Source organism: Sinocyclocheilus grahami, unplaced genomic scaffold (genome assembly GCF_001515645.1).
Source record: "Sinocyclocheilus grahami isolate Dianchi unplaced genomic scaffold, SAMN03320097.WGS_v1.1 scaffold663.1, whole genome shotgun sequence".
NCBI lineage: Eukaryota > Metazoa > Chordata > Actinopteri > Cypriniformes > Cyprinidae > Sinocyclocheilus > Sinocyclocheilus grahami.
In genome coordinates this window covers 116,417-135,716 of record NW_015505842.1, presented here as the reverse complement: position 1 = coordinate 135,716, position 19,300 = coordinate 116,417, and the positions used below count along the sequence as shown (strand labels likewise).

General features: G+C 39.8%; 2 protein-coding genes across 2 annotated transcripts in view; both read left to right on the top strand.

The window, feature by feature from the left end:
- The window catches only part of mcrip1 (MAPK regulated corepressor interacting protein 1), a 12,834-nt gene extending 10,115 nt beyond the window's left edge, over positions 1-2,719 (top strand). Inside the window, exons 3-5 of the mRNA XM_016242559.1 lie at positions 1,307-1,422; positions 1,734-1,838; positions 1,936-2,719. Of these exons, the coding sequence (XP_016098045.1) occupies positions 1,307-1,422; positions 1,734-1,838; positions 1,936-2,000 (286 nt within the window). The 3' untranslated portion in view covers positions 2,001-2,719. The remainder of the gene's footprint in view (positions 1-1,306; positions 1,423-1,733; positions 1,839-1,935) is intronic.
- Positions 2,720-3,470: 751 nt separating this feature from the next.
- On the top strand, positions 3,471-6,160 carry LOC107558876 (THO complex subunit 4-like). Its single transcript, XM_016242570.1, has 2 exons — positions 3,471-3,864; positions 5,939-6,160. The coding sequence occupies exons 1-2, from the start codon at positions 3,547-3,549 to the stop codon at positions 6,143-6,145; spliced, it is 525 nt and encodes a 174-aa protein (XP_016098056.1). The 5' UTR covers positions 3,471-3,546; the 3' UTR covers positions 6,146-6,160.
- The last annotated feature ends 13,140 nt before the right edge of the window (positions 6,161-19,300 follow it).

Here is a 19,300-nt window from a genome sequence, read left to right as displayed (position 1 = left end):
AGCAAAGGGTCTGAATACTTAGGATCATGTGATATTTCAGTTTTTCTTTTTTAATAAATCTGCAAAAATGTCAACAATTCTGTGTTTTTCTGTCAATATGGGGTGCTGTGTGTACATTAATGAGAAAAAAATTAACTTAAATGATTTTAGCAAATGGCTGCAATATAACAAAGAGTGAAAAATTTAAGGGGGTCTGAATACTTTCCGTACCCACTGTATATGTTAAATATATGATTTCTTTTATCCTTTTCTGTTAAAATTGTTCTAGATTTATTGTGAATCTTGTAAATTAAACTAATTAAAAATAAAAGTTAAAAAAAAATCTTACCTCAAATTTTTGAGTGGTCATGGTTTCCACAAAAATATGAAGCAGCGCAACTGTTCGCACAACATTGAGTATAATCTGAAATGTTTCTTGATCATCAAATCAGTATATCAGAATGATTTCTGAAGGATCATGTGACACTGAAGACTGGAGTAATGATGCTGAAAATTCAGCTTTAACGACAGGATTAAATTACATTATAAAATATGTTAAAATAGAAACCAGTACTGCACCCTGAAACCAGTTTTCATAGTTCCGGGAAACAGGTTTCAGGGTGCAAGTTTCAGTTGGTGTGTCGGTGTGTCTACATTATGAGCACTAAAACTTGGGGGGGAATACCCTTTTAACACTGAATTAAAAATAAATGAGAAAAAGTAGGGGGGAAAAATCCACAAGTATGTTTATAGATAGATTCTTGGAATTGTAGCAAAAATAGAACTTTGTGCTCACATTATTTGTGGCACTTAAAGGTGGGGTAATAGATATCTGGTAGCCAATGTTGACATTTGAAATCACCAAAACGAACACGCCCCTACCCCCAAAAGGGTCTCGCCCCTATTTTGATAGCTCCGCCACACATATGTACGCAACCCAGGCAACGATTAGTTCTGTGAAACAAAACAATCCAATGTTACACCGTGTCTACACCGGACGCGAGTGGCGCGGCACGACAAAATACTATAGAACATATTATAATCAGTGATGCTGTCTACACCATAGATATAGATATATATATATATATATATATATATATATATATATACTCTACATATCTATGGTCTACACTGGATGCGGCACGACACGACAAATCCCCGACAGAAAATGGCTGCTGCGTTCTATTCATGACGTATTGACACAGATTTAAAGTTTGTTTTGCTATTCGGCCCGAATCAGTTTTCTGAAGCGTTTTTTAAAAATTGCTTACCCCACCTTTAAGTACAGTTTCTCTTTTTCCCTGATTTCTGTTTTTTTTCGCCCTAGCTCCTCTACCCCTAGAATGCACACATACAAGAGGACTTCCAGCCCTCGATCACCAACGAATACAGGAGAGCTTTTCACACCAGCACATGAAGAAAATGTGCGCTTCATCCATGACAGTAAGGCATAAAACACACCTTTTTTTTTTTTTTTTTTCTTTTAGCCGAGTACCATTTTAACTTTGGAAAAGTGTGACTTCCAGGCCTAAGAACATCACTGAAATTTACATTTGTGCTCCGCTTTTAAACATTTCATTGGCTTGAAAGGATTCTTTATGGATACAATCTTTACAATCCTTACATTTTTAAAAATCCTTAATCATGTACAACCAAATCATGTACATTTGTTAGTTAAAAAGTCTAGGAGCCTTGTAACTAAGACTCAGGATTTCAAGACATGTTGTCGTAAGGCTTTTGTGTTTTCTTTCCAGCTTGGCTTTGTGTTTTGAGAGACATTAAATCCCCACAAAATAGTGAACGTAATGATCGCGGACCACAGGAGTATGTGGAGAAAAACCCAAATCCCAACCTACATTGTAAGTTTAATTGTCTGTAACAGTTTTCATCCGGACAAAGTCCATGCCGTGTTTTTAAATCCGTTTGCTTCGTCTTTTTGTCCCTTCTTTCTTGCAGCTTTTATACCAGTGGACCTGAGTGACCTTAAGAAGCGGAACACACAAGACTCCAAGAAGTCTTAGACCGTGCCCTCTCTTTCTGATCCAGCCGGGGGGGTTTTTTGTCCTCCCTTTTACATTTGGGACCTTTTTACTCTATCAGTCTTCTGTTGGCCAACAAATAAGATTTGGCCACCTTAGTCCAGAAAGCTTCTCTCTTCTCTGCCTCATGGACCTGTGATCTGCACATCTATTTATGCGTTACATTTTCAAGAGCCGTTTGAGTGGCCATTCCCTGTTTTTCATGTTCATCCGGGCTCTTTTTTTTTTTCTTTCTTTTTTTGCAGGTGGGAAAACAACAAAGACCTGTTTCAGGATTTTTTTTCTTACTTCTTGGGTTTCGATTTTTCTTCATTTTTTGATGTGGAGATGACAAATGGGGAAGGCAAAGAACAGTGATGCTTAAACTGTTGGACAGACTCTACACAAACAATGGGACGCAGTCCTGGAATTTACTCCTTTTTCGAAACGCGTTCATCACCCGCCGGGGAACGACTGACTGTTCAGTTAGTTTCATAGATTGATTGATTCATAGAAGAATTTAGCGAGTTTTGTCTGGTAGGACAGGTAAGTTTGGCTCGGCAGATATTTTTAGTAAATGTACCTCCATTTTTAACTATGAATTGATACCGTCAAGAACTTTAAGTAGACTTCCAAATCTTTCGTTCCCAGCCTTTAAATTAAAATTAAAATAAAGATTACTTTTATGTTATCTCAGACTCTCTGCATTGCATTTATCATGTTGAGGTTGCCTGTAGGTTTTTTTTTTGTATGTGTACTCTTAAAATTTAACAACAGGAATGTTTAACTTTAGAGAGGAGTTCAGGTAAGTGATCATATCATGATCCCATTCTCACGGCTCTGTAGGCTTTCTGAGATGATGTGATCCGTCTCAAAAGCCCTTATGAAACACATCGCAAGCTTCTAATGTATGTTTCTGTTTTTCAGAAGTTTACGGCGGGTACGTATTTATTTATAAGTCGGTGGCATTTGTATATATAAAAGGAAATTAGTTGGCTTTTTGGATGTTTCAGACATGAATGATCATGATGAGGGCAAATCAAAATAATTCAGAATACTGTAAAATGTATAAAACGAATGCCTTTGGTCTGAATGTGAAGGATGTTTTCAAGTACTATTCAAAGAACACCGATATCTGTTACATTGTTATATATGCCCATTTTTTGCTAATAAACTTTGTTGAAAGCATAGTTCACACATGGTACATATACAAGCCTTAAGCAAATACATTAAAGATTAAAGTAAGACTAGAAGAGAATAGGGTAGGCCTATAACTTGGTTACGTGTATTCTTTGCAAATAGTCTTGATTAATTTGTATTACTATAATATAAAGCTACTGGTTATTTTCTTTTACAAAAAAAATAATGACATTAACTTAATATTTTTAAGAGAATCCACAATGCTCAGCATCTCACTGTTATGAAGTAAACGCTGCGAGTCTCGACTTGAGGAATTAAAACCGGAAGCGTTCCTCTCACCGACGTGCGTCACGAGCGTTCCCGCTATAAATATGGCGCCGGCGGTTGGTCGTCGTTTCCGCTTTTGTTTATGAGCGAGCGGTTGCGCTTCATACGAGCTGTGTTTGTTTTTAAGTTAACGGCAGTGTTTAGCGTTAACGAAGGCCAGACGATGGCGGACAAGATGGATATGTCCTTAGACGATATCATCAAGCAAAACAGGCAGCGCGGGGGAGGCGGGAGAGGAGGCGGAGGCCGCGGAGGCACAGGCGGCGGCCGCGGTGCTGGCGCCGGCGGGCGGCTCGGAAATACAGGCGGAGGCTTTGCAGGCCGCGGCGGGGGATCGGGCCCCATGAGGAGCCGCCAGAACCTGAGCCGCGGAAGAAGCAGACCTACGCCGTACAGCAGGGTAGGAGAAAGCGGAGAAAATCACGGGCGCATCCACATGCCTGGGTGAAGCCCGTTTTTATCTTTCTAGGCTGCCAGCGAACACGGCGGCTAGCTCGCCGCACGGGCCCCTGGAGCCTCTCTGGGAATGTGTGTCGGAGAAGCTGGTTAGATATATTTTGTGCATAATGTGTTCTCTCTCTAAGCCCGTTGTCTTGGCATCCGTGTGAGCGTCTGGAGCGGCTTGTGTGTATCTGCTGTCCTACGGTCGTCGACGCCATTTTGGAGACGGCTGGTGCCTTTCATTCAGCCTAGCCTTTCTTTGTGTTCGACAACATCCAGCGCACATCCTTGCGATTCTAAAGAGTCCACATTTTTGTGCGAGGGGGGAAAAAAGCCCACCTCCCCTTCGTTCCTCGCTGGAGCTCGGCTTTTGTTTGGGAGGGGTTTCACGGTCTCGAATATCCTTGAAAGCAGAGATATAGTTACATAGTGTTGGAAGCCGTACGGGATAAATGGACTGTGACCATCTTTTGACCCCCCCTCCTCGCTAGTTGTTAGCTTGAGCTTTAGTGAGGGCTGCATTTATATAATAAGCCCGTCAAAATGGCGTGGGCTCAAAATGGACGCTCCGAAGCAGCTTCAGACGCCGAGCATGGACACTTCTGAGCCTCGTTTTAAGCTCCTGTTTTGGACTGCTGTGCTGCTCCTCTCCGGAGACCAGAGGAACACCCCTATCCACCTAACGGAGGCCTGCTGGGATTCATTTGGAGTGGACGGCAAGAGACTCTTGGGCTGCTGGTAGCTCGGTAGCTTGCTAAGGGGATGGTGGTGTTTACTACAATAGGCTACCCTCAGTTAACTTGTTAACCTACTCTTGTAACCGGTTATTTTGACCGTATGCGTATCATGCATGGTTAAGCTTTTGAATGAACCCTCTGGCTTTCTTAGCTTTAATTCTTGGCAGTCAAAACCGATAGGATACATTTAAAGGTGACACTTTCCAAAAAAAAAAGTGTACTATTTTGTATCAATGTTTGAGCATTTTTAATGGTGTTACACGATAAGCTTTTACTAAAACTGGAGAATTTTTACAAGTGTTTAAGTTTAAGATTAGTGTGGAGGTATTTGAAATCTATTTAAAATGTAGGGTTGTGTATTCCATAGTTGCTTTGTGTTTTAGACTAGTTAATATGGGCTGGTTTTGTAGGTTTTACCCCTCAAATTCTGTTAACCATTAATTTCCTGTACTGGTAATTTTAGTTTTTATTTATTTTAAGCATGAAGATCACACTGTGAGCCTGCAGCACAAAAGCAGTGTTAAGTCGCTGGGGGATATTTGTAGCAATAGCCAACAATACATTGTATGGGTTAAAATTATAGATTTTTATTTTATGCCAAAAATCATTAGGATATTAAGTAAAGATCATGTTCCATGAAGATATTTTGTGAATGTCCTACTGTAAATATATCAAAACTTAATTTGATTAGTAATATGCATTGCTAAGAACTTCATTTGGACAACTTTAAAGATGATTTTCTCAATATTTAGAATATGAATGAATATATATATTTATTTTTTTTGCACCCTCAGATTCCAGATTTTCAAATAATTGTATCTCGGCCAAATATTGTCCGATCCTAACAAACCGTACACCAATGGAAAGCTTATTTATTCAGATATTTTGAAAAATTGACACTTAAGACTGGTTTTGTGGTCCAGGGTCACATTTAGCCTTTTTATGTACTCCAATCTTTCAAAGTCATCAAGTTTAGTACCATTCTGATGAAGTAAGAATTCAAAATGTAAACTTTCAACCACCAGAGGGGTTAAACTTGCCTCCACTCTATCTAGTGAATTGCGTCCAGTAAAGTTAGTGTAATTCGAACCAGCTACCAGCAGTGTCCTGCATTGGTTTACTTGTTTGTAGTGATGGGGTGGGCAGGGATTGCTGGAAATCACAGCGAGCGCACTGGGTGCCCCTGGCCTTGTTGAAGTGGAGCCCCCTGCTTGCCCCAACACCCAGCCGAGTGGACTGTCAGTGACAGACTGGGGACCCGAAGTCAGCAGGTGCGTTCTCTCTCATCTGTTGCAGCCCAAGCAGCTCCCAGACAAGTGGCAGCATGACCTGTTTGACAACGGCTACAGTGCGAATGCTGGAGGTGGTGGTGGAGGCGGCGGCGTCGGTGGAGCGGGCGTGGAAACCGGAGGAAAGCTCCTCGTGTCCAACCTCGACTTCGGCGTGTCCGATGCAGACATTCAGGTAGGTGTTACATTAACTTGTGCAGTGAAGAGTCTTTAAAGGGTTACTCCACCCCAAAATGAAAATGTTGTCATTAATCACCTACCCCCATGTCATTCCAAACCCCTAAAAGCTTCGTTCGTCTTCGGAACACAATTTAAGATATTTTTGATGAAAACCGGGAGGCTTGTGACTGTCCATCAGTGGTTCAACCGTAACATTATGAAGCGATGAGAATACGTTGTATACGAAGAAAACAAAAGTAACGACTTTATTCAACAATTTGTCTCCTCTGTGTCTCTCCGCATCACCGTAGCGCCACTTTGGAGAATATGCGCTAAATGCAAGCAGCGTACGCTTTAGGAACCGTATCCTTGTGGCGCGGCTGACACAGAACAGCGTATGCAGTTTGCGTTCAGCGGATATTCTCCAAAATGGCGCTACGGTGATGCGGAGAGACAGAGGAGACTAATTGTTGGTAAAAATCGTTATCTTTGTGTTCTTCGCGTGTTTTAAGAAGAAAAAAAAGCTGGTAGTAATCTCCATTTTCCTTTTTGTTTTTCAAACAGATGGATACCAGCTAAATACCAACATGTCAAGCTGCATTCCCTGCTGTTCCAACATCATTGTAATAGCTTTGAACATGTCGGCTGTTTTACACTTGCGTCTTCAGAAGTGATTTAAATGTGTACCGATCTTTTTCTCCTTTTAAAGTGCTCGTGTTTTTTACCTACTTTGTTTTTATTTTCGTTTTCCTTTTTGAGAAAAAACCTGGTTGTACTGTAGGATTTAAGAGATGGGCTAATTTAACCATCCTTGTGTAGGTCATTGAAATAAAAACCTGCAGTATTTAGTAACCACATGATGTGTCTGCTTCCTCATTGTATATACATTGGGTTTTTTGTTTTTTTTTGGACTCAGGCCCATCCATCTCTCTAAAAATTATGGGAAGTAATGTTCTTTCAGTAACCGAAATTTTCTACAGTGAATATTTGTTTGGATATGCCGTTAAAAAATGTGATGTTTAACCAGAGTAAGGTGGTGGGGGTGCTTGACGTGTATCAAACACTAGAAAGGGGTGCACGCTGCAAAAAGTTTGGGAACCACCGCACTAGAGAACTGCTAACTGGAGCCAATCTTAAGTTAATGTAGTAGAGTATAAATCTCATAGCAATAAGCACACTACTCATGTCAGCCACTAGGTGTCTGCAACTTTGTGCTTTGCTTTTATTTAAATCAATAAGTGGCTGCAATGCTTCTGTAAGAGTCTAAATGGGTGTTAAAATTTTTCTTTCTTGCAATACACCTTTAAAAAGCTGTGTTACTTACACTTTTGGTGTGAAAGGGCCTTTACAGTTGCCAAAAACAATTTTGGGGATCAAAAATAAAATAAGCCCAGGTGTCAAAGTAATGCAAAAGCAGCGTGATTCGTTAATCTTCCACAAAAAGTAACTAATGCAATTGGTTACTTTTTTAAATTTTTATTGTAGTAACGCTTTATTGTAATGCATTACTTTTAAAAGTAACTTTTCCCAACAGTGGTTCTAATTAGTAAGTGGAGTAATTTTTAACTTTACGCCCCCTCCCGAAGCCACGCCCTTTATGAAACGTCAGCAAATCCAAAGGCTCAAAATGACTCGCGCTCGTTTCTGATTGGCCCAAAAGAGGGCGGGCTGCTGTCCTGAAACTTTTTCTCTTGTTTGCCGCTACAGAACTTTAAAGTCGGCATGAAACGGAAGTTGCGATTGTCTTTTCTCTACCGTGACGTATGTCTGAGTGAAACGGCATCAGAAATGTGAGGGCGGGACTTGATTTCGTCCTTCGGGAATTGATTGGATCGTTGGAAGCTGGGGCGTTGCTAACAAAATGGAGGCAGATCTGAATGCCAGTTTGATTTTGCAGTTAGTGGTGGGGGATTTCTCTCCACTGGATTCACAGTCAACACCCAAGCATGAATAAATGTTTTATTTATTAAGGATGATGACAACGATCAACGGCACAAAACATGCCTAAACAGCGCGCCAGAGAGAGAGACTGCCAGAATGACTGAGCGCGTCCTCCATCAGGTTAAGTCATATTCATGAAAAAAATTAGTTTGCGATGTCCTAAGAGTAATGTTGTCGTAATATCCTAATATCTTTTCAATGTTTAGGGGTAACATACCCCCTCATGACTGGTGTCAGTGCTATAAAGTAAAGCATCAGCTTCAGCTTTTCCCTGTCGTCACTAGCTCCGCCCTTGCGCCATAGCTCGTGACCGGAAGAGAAGAGGAGTCGTTTTGAGGGGGCGGGGAGGTTAACGTTTTTGATTAAAGATTACAAGGGCACATGAATTAAAAAATAAATAAATAATGACGTGCACGGATAAATTATTTCTAATAAACACTACAGTATTCCATTAAAAAATAAGAATTTTCAATTTTGATTTCATGGTGACTTTAAATAATAGCATTTTATTAGGCAGATGTCTGTTACGACCATAGACTGTATAAAAACATGGACGTAGTGTCCGTGACGTCACCCGTAGACTCCCGACGAGCATTTTGAAGCCTAAAGTGGGCGGAGCCAGCTGTCGCCATCTTTGCAGCGTTCATTACTCTAAGCTTTTCAACACTGTTTATGTTGTAAAAATAAAACTGAATAACACCTTCCAAATTGCTGTTCCATTACAGCCGCTGGTTTCACACCCGGTTCTACAAATCATTCTTTCTTTAATTTTATTGTATATAAATAATGCTCATTGTCAACGTCATTCATTTGTGTCGGTGTACTGGCGCTAAAATAAGTACAATAAATTAAACATAAATTAAATCGGCGATCTGTCCATTTTAATTCTGCCTCAGTCCTGTTATTTCATAGGCAAAGTTCATTTGAGCTTGATATTTAATTAAAAAAACAATGCTAACACATTATAAAGTAAAGGACACAATGCTAACGCATTAGTATAATGTAATGAAATTGAAGCAGTCACGTGGTGTATTACATAGAGAGATAGAAACATAGAAAATGACCTATACATTGCCATTAAAATAAAATCACTGAACCTAAACATAGGAGCCTGATAAAAATGCTAATTTTAGAAGAACAATTTCAGACTGAACTCTTCATTTCTCTCCACGAATTCTTCATTCCTACCCACGTCGATCCGTTTGCGTTCGAAAAAAGAACAAGCGGTAATGCTAAAACGGCTTGCCATACTAGCGGGTGTTCCTGCGCATGCGCAGACAGCGTGACGCGCTCGACGGTATTCCCGGAAGTGTGTCGCTCTCTGGCTTCGCCGCTCCCTCATCCTCGCGCCGTTGAGAAGTCAGGCAAGCTTTCTCTAAGCTATCGACTCGCAGTACCCGCAGGTCCACGGTAAGATTTCACCGCAGAAACACCACGAAGATCTCATACAACGCATGCAGAAAATATCGCATAATTTTCGCTCGCGTTGACGTTTTTTCCCGGTAGTTTTGCATCTTTTGTAGCAACGGCAGCTTGACAAGACAGCAAGTTGATACATGCATTACAAACGATTAATGAAAGTTATGGGTGCATGTATTTTTATGGCTCAGACTGGAGGGTTTGGGGTCTCCAGTATCAATTTGATCACATCCTGACCAGCCCAGGTTAGTCTTGTCTGAACATCAAAGTTAACGAGCCTGAGGTTTTGCCTTTTTTCAGAAGCTACGAGATTGCTTCATAAAAGAGTGCATATTTTCTGACCTCGTGCATGGGGGAAGTTGCAATTTAGATCCTCTTTTAAAATCATCCAGAAAGCAAGCCGTGTTCCTGAAATAAGCAGTGAGCTGTAAACCCTGTATCAGGTCACACACTGAGGCGGTGTATTAACTTGAGAATAAAGGGCCAAGAAGTCGGAAGCAGTTTTTGAACTTGTTTTTTGAATGCATTCGTGATTTGTGAATGTTGGGAGTCTAGCTGAAAGCGTATTTAACTTTTTATTATTTTTTTTATTTGACTTCCTGCTGGAAATGATGTTCGATTAGCAGCATTAGCTTGCTAACATGAAGAGGAACTTCCTGGAGCAAAGATGCAAGTTCATCTCGACTCGCGATGAAAAAAAAATATATATATATATTTTTTTTTTTTGCCAATTTGCTGTATCTGTATTTTTCTTGGGCATAAACGGCGACTAAATAAATTGCATTGGTTGTAAAATTAATAAGGCTAATTTCCTAACTGTGTAGTGTGAGTGGCGCGATGTATTTACTAGTTCCTTCTCTCTGAGGCCAATTTATGATTCCTACTATGGGGAAGAATTGGCTCATGAATATTAACTACGCAGTATGACGGTCGCCCTGTAAGTCTAGCTGATTGGCTGAAAGCGGAAACAGTTAGCGAATGAGCGGATTGTACTTGGCATACGTATATTAATTAGGTCACGTGATTGACCGCATCCGTAGGCGACCAACGAACGACTTAATCTGTAATTCATCGACTGGCCGCTAGAGGCGGGCTGCAAAAGCGAGTCAGTCCCATAGACTCCCCATGTTAAAACGCCCAACTTTACAGCAGAAAAAAACATGTTTACAGCCTGGTACAAAAAGTGGCTTTGGTCTATATAGCTAATTTTGTCCTTCATGACAACTGTGAGGGGGGTGAATTTTTTTATAACTCATCCGTTTAAATTATATTAAGCCTTAAAGTTCTGCATAATTAAGGGCGTGGCCACTTGAGTGACAGGTGGATTGCCGCTGCTGTCACCGCCGTCGAGCTATGTGGGCGTGGCTTCAGCCGCCAGCTCCCGCCTCTTTATCCATTTTCGATTATCTGGGAGTGACGCGCTGCAAAGATGGCGACGGCTGGCTCCGCCCACTTTTAGGCTTCAAAAGGCTCGTCGGAAGTCGTCACGTCACGGACACTACCTCCATGTTTTTATACAGTCTGTGGCGACCAAGAAACGTCGGCAGTTCGAAATGAATATTCATGAGCTATGCCGTCGCCATAGTAACCGTGATATCTTGAGTTTGTCAGGGCGGTGTCCCAGTGTATATACACTTTGTCCTTAAGTGTGTCGAGCAGCCATTTGCGTTACTATTTGTAAAATATTTGTCTCGCAGGTTACACGGTGGATATGTAGCTTGCTTAAAGTTTGCCGCACGTACATTGTTTAATTGAACTGAAAAGTAGCATTTGATGGTAATGCACATGTTGCTATAATAACTATGCATGTACTGAAATTAAAGTTTTTAGTTTAACTTGATAAAAGTTATGATTTTATTAATTATAAACGGCTTTGAGTAGATGTTTAATGGGTGCGCCTGTCAATCAAACAGCATGTTTTTTGTTATTGGCGTGTGAAATATGTTTCTTTGCAGGCAGTAACACGTTCAGATGTGAAAGAGGGAGGAGGGTGCGGTGGCTCTGTCCTATATACTTGACCACAATTCAATATTTCAGCTCTAGTATTGGAAACTGAAGGCAAAGCAGGTTGCCAGTTGAATTTATGATGTTGAAAACGTCTGTACGTGTACTTTTGCATGGCTTACGTCCAAAATTAGTCTAATTAGCCTATCTTTTTATGAGCTGTAAGCATATATTTACGGGAATATGTAAAGCGAAAACAAACAGGATCTCTCTTAGTGTGTTTTGTTCATGTGTGCTTTGTCTGAATTGTATAGTTCAGACATTTTAATGAATAATAGATTTAGATTTCCTTCATGTAGTCTTTCAGGCTGATACAGCGGCAGTGAAGAGCTGTGATGAGAAGCCACATAAAGGTCAGGCCTGATGGGCCATCACTGATATGACCACCTCTGTAAGTGCTCCCGCGGGCGCTGGTGGCTTTTATTGACCCCAGTCAAGGTAGAAGCTACGGCTAGGCAATATAAAGTTATTTTATTTTTTTTTAGCCACAGAAAAGGCCTAAATCTATTTCTGTATATGCCCCGAAGCAGCTTAAAATTGCGCTTTTATTTCTTCAATCAGAGAAGCCACCGTCGCAACAACAAAACATTCTAGCCAAATAGATCCAATGTTTAATATTAGACCTAAAATGGTAAAAAAATTACACTGTTGTTCACTAAATCAGCTTAATATTTAGTCGTATCCGTTATGTGCCAATATAACAATACACAGTACTAAACTGCAATATTTTTGCTGAATCATTTTTTAAAGGGGTCATATGACGCGATTTCAAGTGTTCCTTTCTCTTTGGAGTGTTACAAGCTGTTCCTGAATAGAGAAGATCCCTAAAGTTGCAAAGACTAAAGTCTCAAACCCAAAGAGATATTCTTTATCAAAGTTAAGACTCGTCCACGTCCTCCTAAAACGGCTCGTTCTAACACGCCCCCACATGTCTACATCACTATGTGGAAATATTTGCGTAACGCCGCCCAAATGTTCACGCAAAGAAAGAAGGCGTAACTTTTATTCTCGCTGTAGTATTGTTGCTGCCGCCGTCATGTCCTGAAGACGCTGTGTGTTTCGTTGTGAAAGTGAAACTACTTTGTTTGGTCTTCCAAAAGAGGACACGACTAGAAATCAGTGGTTAAGTTGTATTTACAACACTGTTCCAGAACAGTTCAACCCAAATATTCAGATGTGTGCAGCACATTTTATGGAGGACTGTTTCCTGATCCTGGGAGAGTAGACTACAATGCCGGCTGTTCTGACTCACAGACTGTAAGTATGTTTTCATATTTAAAGAGTTTGCCACTGATGATTCAAACGTGAGTTTTGAGTAGTGTAGTGTAGTGCTTGTTGTTTGTAGTTTCTCTGATCACAAATGCAGACATGGCTTTATGTTTACGAGGCGCGATGCAACTCGTAAAAAGACAGTATAAGTCATTATAATCCGTAATTATGTCCCCACTGGATGTAACAAATGCCTCGTTTATAATGGGTTTAATGTATTTGTCTCGTCGCTCCGGGACACAGCATCACAGTATGGTGAGGGGCGTAACATTTCCGTCACACGCTTGAGGTATTCGGCCAATCACAACGCACTGGATAGCTGGCCAATCACAGCACACCTCGCTTTTCAGACCGATGAGCTTTGTAAAAATCGACGTGTTTCAGAAAGACTGGGCATAGAGGAGAATAGGGCTGGGCGATATAGCAAAAAAATGTATCAACGATATGTCGATAATTACTGACATTTTTTATAACCTTTTTTTAAAACAAAAAGCAATAGAATTTTTTTAAAAATGTAACCACTGTATTTATAATTAACACAATTTGAGACAAACAACAAATATTTTTAGTTTTAACAATCAAACACAATAAAAATTAAACATCACTTTTGTTTTATATGCAGATTAAATAGGTCATTATTGTATAGGTCTAATTGTCTCCCGAGGGCGCAATGAGCAAAATAATGCAGTGCATTTAAATTGTCAACGCAACAGAACAAAACAGCATCATGTATTTATGCATTGCTTAATCCAAGGAGCCGAAGCACCATTCACACAGACTGCATTTAAAAACATATGAGACGCAGTGAAAAGGAATAAACCTCCACAGATTCGTGACGTGTTTTCTAAAAGTTTAAACTGTTTTAACTTTGCATGGCTACATCTCTTGCGTGAGAAGCGAGTGCAGCAGTCATATTTGTCCGTCTAAAAAATGTGCTGAATATGTGTTCTGTGTGAATGGCTTGGTTTGGGTTTTAACCTAATCAAGATCTTCTCCGCATTGAGCTTCTATATTTCTCTAATATTTTGAATGAATAACACAACAGCGGCGCATCTCGTGGGCTAGACTAACAACAAAACATTCAAATACAACAACGTCACTTACATCATCTTTACCGCATCTCGCTCTCGATGACGCTCCCTGATGCGTGCGTATATCGTGCGCTATATCGAACATTTTTTCTATCGATATCGAAAAAGGTGTACCGTCGATAAATATCGATACCGTTTTATCGCCCAGGCCTAGAGGAGAAAAAATAATGCACAGTATGTGGAAAATAATGTGTTTTTTTAACCTTAAACCGCATAAACACATTTCATTTACACCAAATACACAAAATAATGTTCTTTTTTAGCAACGTCATATGACCCCTTTAATAAACTAAAACTGACAGTTTAAAAGATGAAAGTGAAATTCATAATAAATCAACACTTGTGGCATTGCTGTAAAGGGATTGTATAGAGAGCATATGCACAAGCGGTTTCAGTCGTTCTGGTGAGCTACTGTCATAGCGTAGCAGCAGTTTGAGGAAAATCTTGAAAAGCAAGTTAGTTGTACAATGTTAAGCATGCGGACTTGGACAGTAGCAGTGCGTTTTCCTGGAATTCACATCCACGTTTGTATTCTTGCATATATTTACACCTCTGTACATTTATTAGGGGTGGGCGCTATACTGGTAAAAATGGAAAAACCAGTACAGATTCAAACAGTTGGATTTTATATATATATATATATATATCATTCATACTTGAGTGTCATAAAATTCAGGCTGCAATTTCTAAACTGCAGGATGTGCTTAACGTTAGGAAGTAGGGCTGAACGATTTTGGAAAATAATCTAATTGCGATTTATTTTTACCAATATTGCGATTTAATATGCAATTTATTTTTTAAGCTCTTTATCTTCTGTATTATTTAACAAAGACAAGCAATAAATCATTGTAGGGGTGGGAATCTTTAAGCACCTCACGATTCGATTCGTATTCTGGGAGTCGCAGTCAGATTTCAGAACTATATATTTTTTTCTTATTGATTAGTCTTATTAATAAAACTTTTTTTTATTTTTATTCCATATGTAATTATAAGTACTTTTTAAAAATAAATTACACATTAAAAAATTTTATTAAAACAATTGCATGTTAATAATTTTAAATAAACTAATATAAGACAGGGCTTAGATTAAGCCAGGATTAGGCCTTAGTTTAATTAGGACATATAAGTAGCTTAAACGTGCCTTAGAAAAAAAAACATTACTGGTGTGTATCTTGAGACAAAACAGTGGCACTGATATATTTTAAGACATGTCAGTGCAAGTTGCTTTCAGTTAAGACAGCTCAAACATTTATTTTAGTCTGGAACTAGGCATACAAGCAATAAACAAACAGTGCTTTCGGTATTTAAGAGTATCTGAACATTTTCCTTTCAAGAGCTGTTTGTGATTTTTCTCTTTCTCAGCTTTACTGTTGTTGATTATTATGATGACACCATAGAGAGCGGCAGATCTAATAAGCTGCGTTCACGCTAATGCACAGATCTCTTTTGAAATATAAGATGTGGTTTGTTCTGTCTGTTTGATCCTTTAAGACATAACTGACTGTGTACATTTATTTCGCGTCATAAAAGCATTTTGAAATGCAAGTATATTTAACCACTTAAAAGGCTGTTCACAAAGCACGCGTCAGAGCATTTGTAAGGAAAATACCGGCGGGCGAGACGACACCATCTCTATTGTATAGTATGACCAACACAATATTAGATAGATTAAACAAAGTGTGCTTTTCTGTAGGCCAGGCATATGCGTAGTGTGCCAAGTTGATGCTTCCTCTGCAGACTGCTTTACTCTCGCGAGTCGCGTGACGAGAATGTAATCGCAGCCTTGCGGTTAAAAAAATAGCGTTTTGTCATATCGCGATATTATCGCAATTGCGATTAATCGTTCAGCCCTATTAGGAAGTTATTAAAAGTACATTAAGCTGTGAAAGAACTCAATTCTTTGAGTTCACTGTCTGACAAGTACCCTTATTTCACAGGTATTTACTTTATTCGATCTCTGTAGTATCTTTACTTTGAATGCTACTGTACTTAAACATACATAGGTAAATTATTCACAATAAGATAAATAACATGCATTTAGAAAATATATAGGGTGCATTTTAATTTTATGCCAACTAGGGCTGCACGATAAATCGAAATGGAATCGAGATCGCGAGAAGCTGCGATGAATGTATATTTGAAAAGAACCGACCGTCTTCAGAAAAGATTCAATGTCATTTTCCTTTCGTCTTTCCTGTAATCCCTGATAAAGTAACGTTTGTGAGTGTAGCTCTTATTAGATTACAGCCGTTACCGGGGAAACCGCTATATCTCCCGCTACAACAGCACCTCCTGCTGGCAGAGAATTAATTTGCAGTCTGTAGGAAACACTGGTGTCTGTCAGCAAACATAAACAAAAAGCATGCTTCAGACCTGTTTTGAGCCATGTATTATTACTATGAATTAGGCTACTACTATTACTATCTTTTACCCTGCAATAATTATTTGCTCAAACTCACTTTTATGAGATGAATGAAAAAATAAAAAATAAATCGGCATCATATATCGGCCATCAGCTGCCCTGATTTCTATCGGCATCGGCCAGTGATAAACCCATATCGGTCGACCTCTAGTGTTAAGACCCCATGAAATCTAAAATAAGAATTTGGGTGGCTTTTAGTGCTTCCTGAAAGTGAACAAGAAATATAACCTGTAGTGGATAACCATATTTAACATTAAACTGTCTGCCTCTTCTGGGAAAACTGAAGATGTTGATGAGTCATGTTGTAGCATTTATGGGTGTATGCTGTCAAATGCTCCCTATAATGGGAAGTTACCACCATCTAACACCACCTGACACTAACAAGTAGTAAATAATTGTTCATAGATGTAATGAGACCACTGGTTGCTGAAGACGTGCCCCACCCCAGCTTCGTGTTTTAATAGGAAATGCATCAGCATAGGAAAGGAGCCATTTCATTGGGTTTTATTCACGAGCTGATCAGTTCTGTGCAGCTTTTCTTACACTGCTGTCTTTCTACAACCTCTATTAACCATGTTCAGTGTAGAATTTAATGTTTTTTTTTTTTTAATTTGAAGTTCAGATCATTTCAGCTGCCCAGGAACATTATCATTCAGTCCTGCGGTGTTGTGGTGTGTGTCAGTGTTTCTTTTTTGACTCATCCACTCTCTAATTAAGTTCAGTCATCTTGGGTTTGGGCCAAGCAGAGTAAGAGCTTGTGTGGTGCTCTGTTACCCACAGTTCTTCCATTTTGCTGAACTGCACACATGACCGTGCGGTGGAGGTAATTGTTGTTCTTGTACGTTGTAGCTGTTGAGGCTCACATCAGCTTCCTTTAAGTCTGACATTAGCAGTGTAAAACTTCTGTTTCATTTTTACCTCACTCCCTTTTGTTTTGCACTTGTCCCTATGGAGTTTCTGACCATATTGTCTTGTCATCTGTTCATGACCATGCTGCACAGAGTTCAGTTTTTCTCCCCTAATTATTTCTGTCACAATGTTGCGGCGTTTGGGTTTAAGTGGGACAGGAACTCATTTTCTGTGCATGCAACACAATTGTGCACCTATGAGGAGCTGTACAAAACTGTGTCTTTGGATGTTTTCAGTAAAAGCTCCCTTAAAGGTAGGATAGGCGATTTCAGAGAGGCTAGCAATAGCAAGCTGCCTTTGAAAGCATAAGATCCCACCCTCACTGCAAATCACTCTCCAAACATCAGCATAGGAAAGGAGCCATTTCATTGGGTTTTATTCACGAGCTGATCAGTTCTGTGCAGCTTTTCTTACACTGCTGTCTTTCTACAACCTCTATTAACCATGTTCAGTGTAGAATTTAATGTTTTTTTTTTTTTTAAATTTGAAGTTCAGATCATTTCAGCTGCCCAGGAACATTATCATTCAGTCCTGCGGTGTTGTGGTGTGTGTGAGTGTTTCTTTTTTGACTCATCCACTCTCTAATTAAGTTCAGTCATCTTGGGTTTGGGCCAAGCAGAGTAAGAGCTTGTGTGGTGCTCTGTTACCCACAGTTCTTCCATTGTGCTGAACTGCACACATGACCGTGCGGTGGAGGTAATTGTTGTTCTTGTACGTTGTAGCTGTTGAGGCTCACATCAGCTTCCTTTAAGTCTGACATTAGCAGTGTAAAACTTCTGTTTCATTTTTACCTCACTCCCTTTTGTTTTGCACTTGTCCCTATGGAGTTTCTGACCATATTGTCATCTGTTCATGACCATGCTGCACAGAGTTCAGTTTTTTTCCCCTAATTATTTCTGTCACAATGTTGCGGCGTTTGGGTTTAAGTGGGACAGGAACTCATTTTCTGTGCAATGGCATGCATGCAACACAATTGTGCACCTATGAGGAGCTGTACAAAACTGTGTCTTTGGATGTTTTCAGTAAAAGCTCCCTTAAAGGTAGGATAGGCGATTTCAGAGAGGCTAGCAATAGCAAGCTGCCTTTGAAAGCATAAGATCCCACCCTCACTGCAAATCACTCTCCAAAGCCACGCCTCCTCCAAAACACATGAACGCGCACAGACAGAGCAGAGGCTAACCAGCGACACGAGAGATCATCTTGCTCATTCAGAGTCGATTGCACATCTCATCTTTAGCAGTAGAACCGAGCCAGATTTTGTGCCCATGAATAAATGCTGCACTGTCCTTTCGTATTTTATACAACCTTCATATTAGTTAATTATGTTTTTGATTAACTCGCTTGTGAGTTCACAGTTTGAATCTGACTCTCTTTTTACTGAGATGCAAGTAATTTTTGATTCTGTCCAGTTCTTAAAAATTGTCGTAATTTAGCCCTAATTAGACACAATTATTCCGATGTATAACTTCCTATTGTATGGAAATGGAGTTTAAAGAATAACTTTATGGTGCAAATATTTTTGCAATTCTCTCCTCGCACTCATAGTTTTGATTATTAATACATCAAATCTGGTCAGATGTTTTCCTGCAATCTAGACGCAAACGTTAAAATGGTTCAACGTATCCAAAGCTCAAATCAGATTAGAACATTCTGCATATGATTGGAAGTCCACGCAACTCCTTTAATGCTTTCTATTGGAAATGAACTACTTCCAGACTTTCAAATATAATGCAAAGTTGGCTTAAAGGGGTCCTATTGTGCTCTTTTACAAAGTCTTGATTTTGTTTCGGGGGTGTACTAGAACAGGCTCTCATACTAGGTTGTTCGAAAAACACATTATTTTTCACATATTTTACATTATTACAACACCTCTCTCCCCAGTCTGCCATGAACGGCTCGAATAGTTCTTGTATCAAATGAAGGTCCACCTTCTGAAATACGAAATGTGCTGTGATTGGTTAGCTGGGCCAGTGTGTGTTGTGATTGGTTAGCTGGGCCAGTGCGTGTTGTGATTGGTTAGCTGGGCCAGTGCGTGCTGTGATTGGTTAGCTGGGCCTGTGTGTGTTGTGACTGGTTAGCTGGGCCAGTGCGTCCTGTGATTGGTTAGCTGGGCCTGTGTGTGTTGTGACTGGTTAGCTGGGCCAGTGCGTCCTGA

Excerpts from the sequence above, each read along its gene's own strand:
- LOC107558876 (XM_016242570.1), top strand. The coding sequence starts at position 3,547 with ATGAGCGAGCGGTTGCGCTTCATACGAGCTGTGTTTGTTTTTAAGTTA. Across the intron at positions 3,865-5,938 it reads GACCTACGCCGTACAGCAGG|CCCAAGCAGCTCCCAGACAA; the intron begins GTAGGAGAAAGC and ends CATCTGTTGCAG.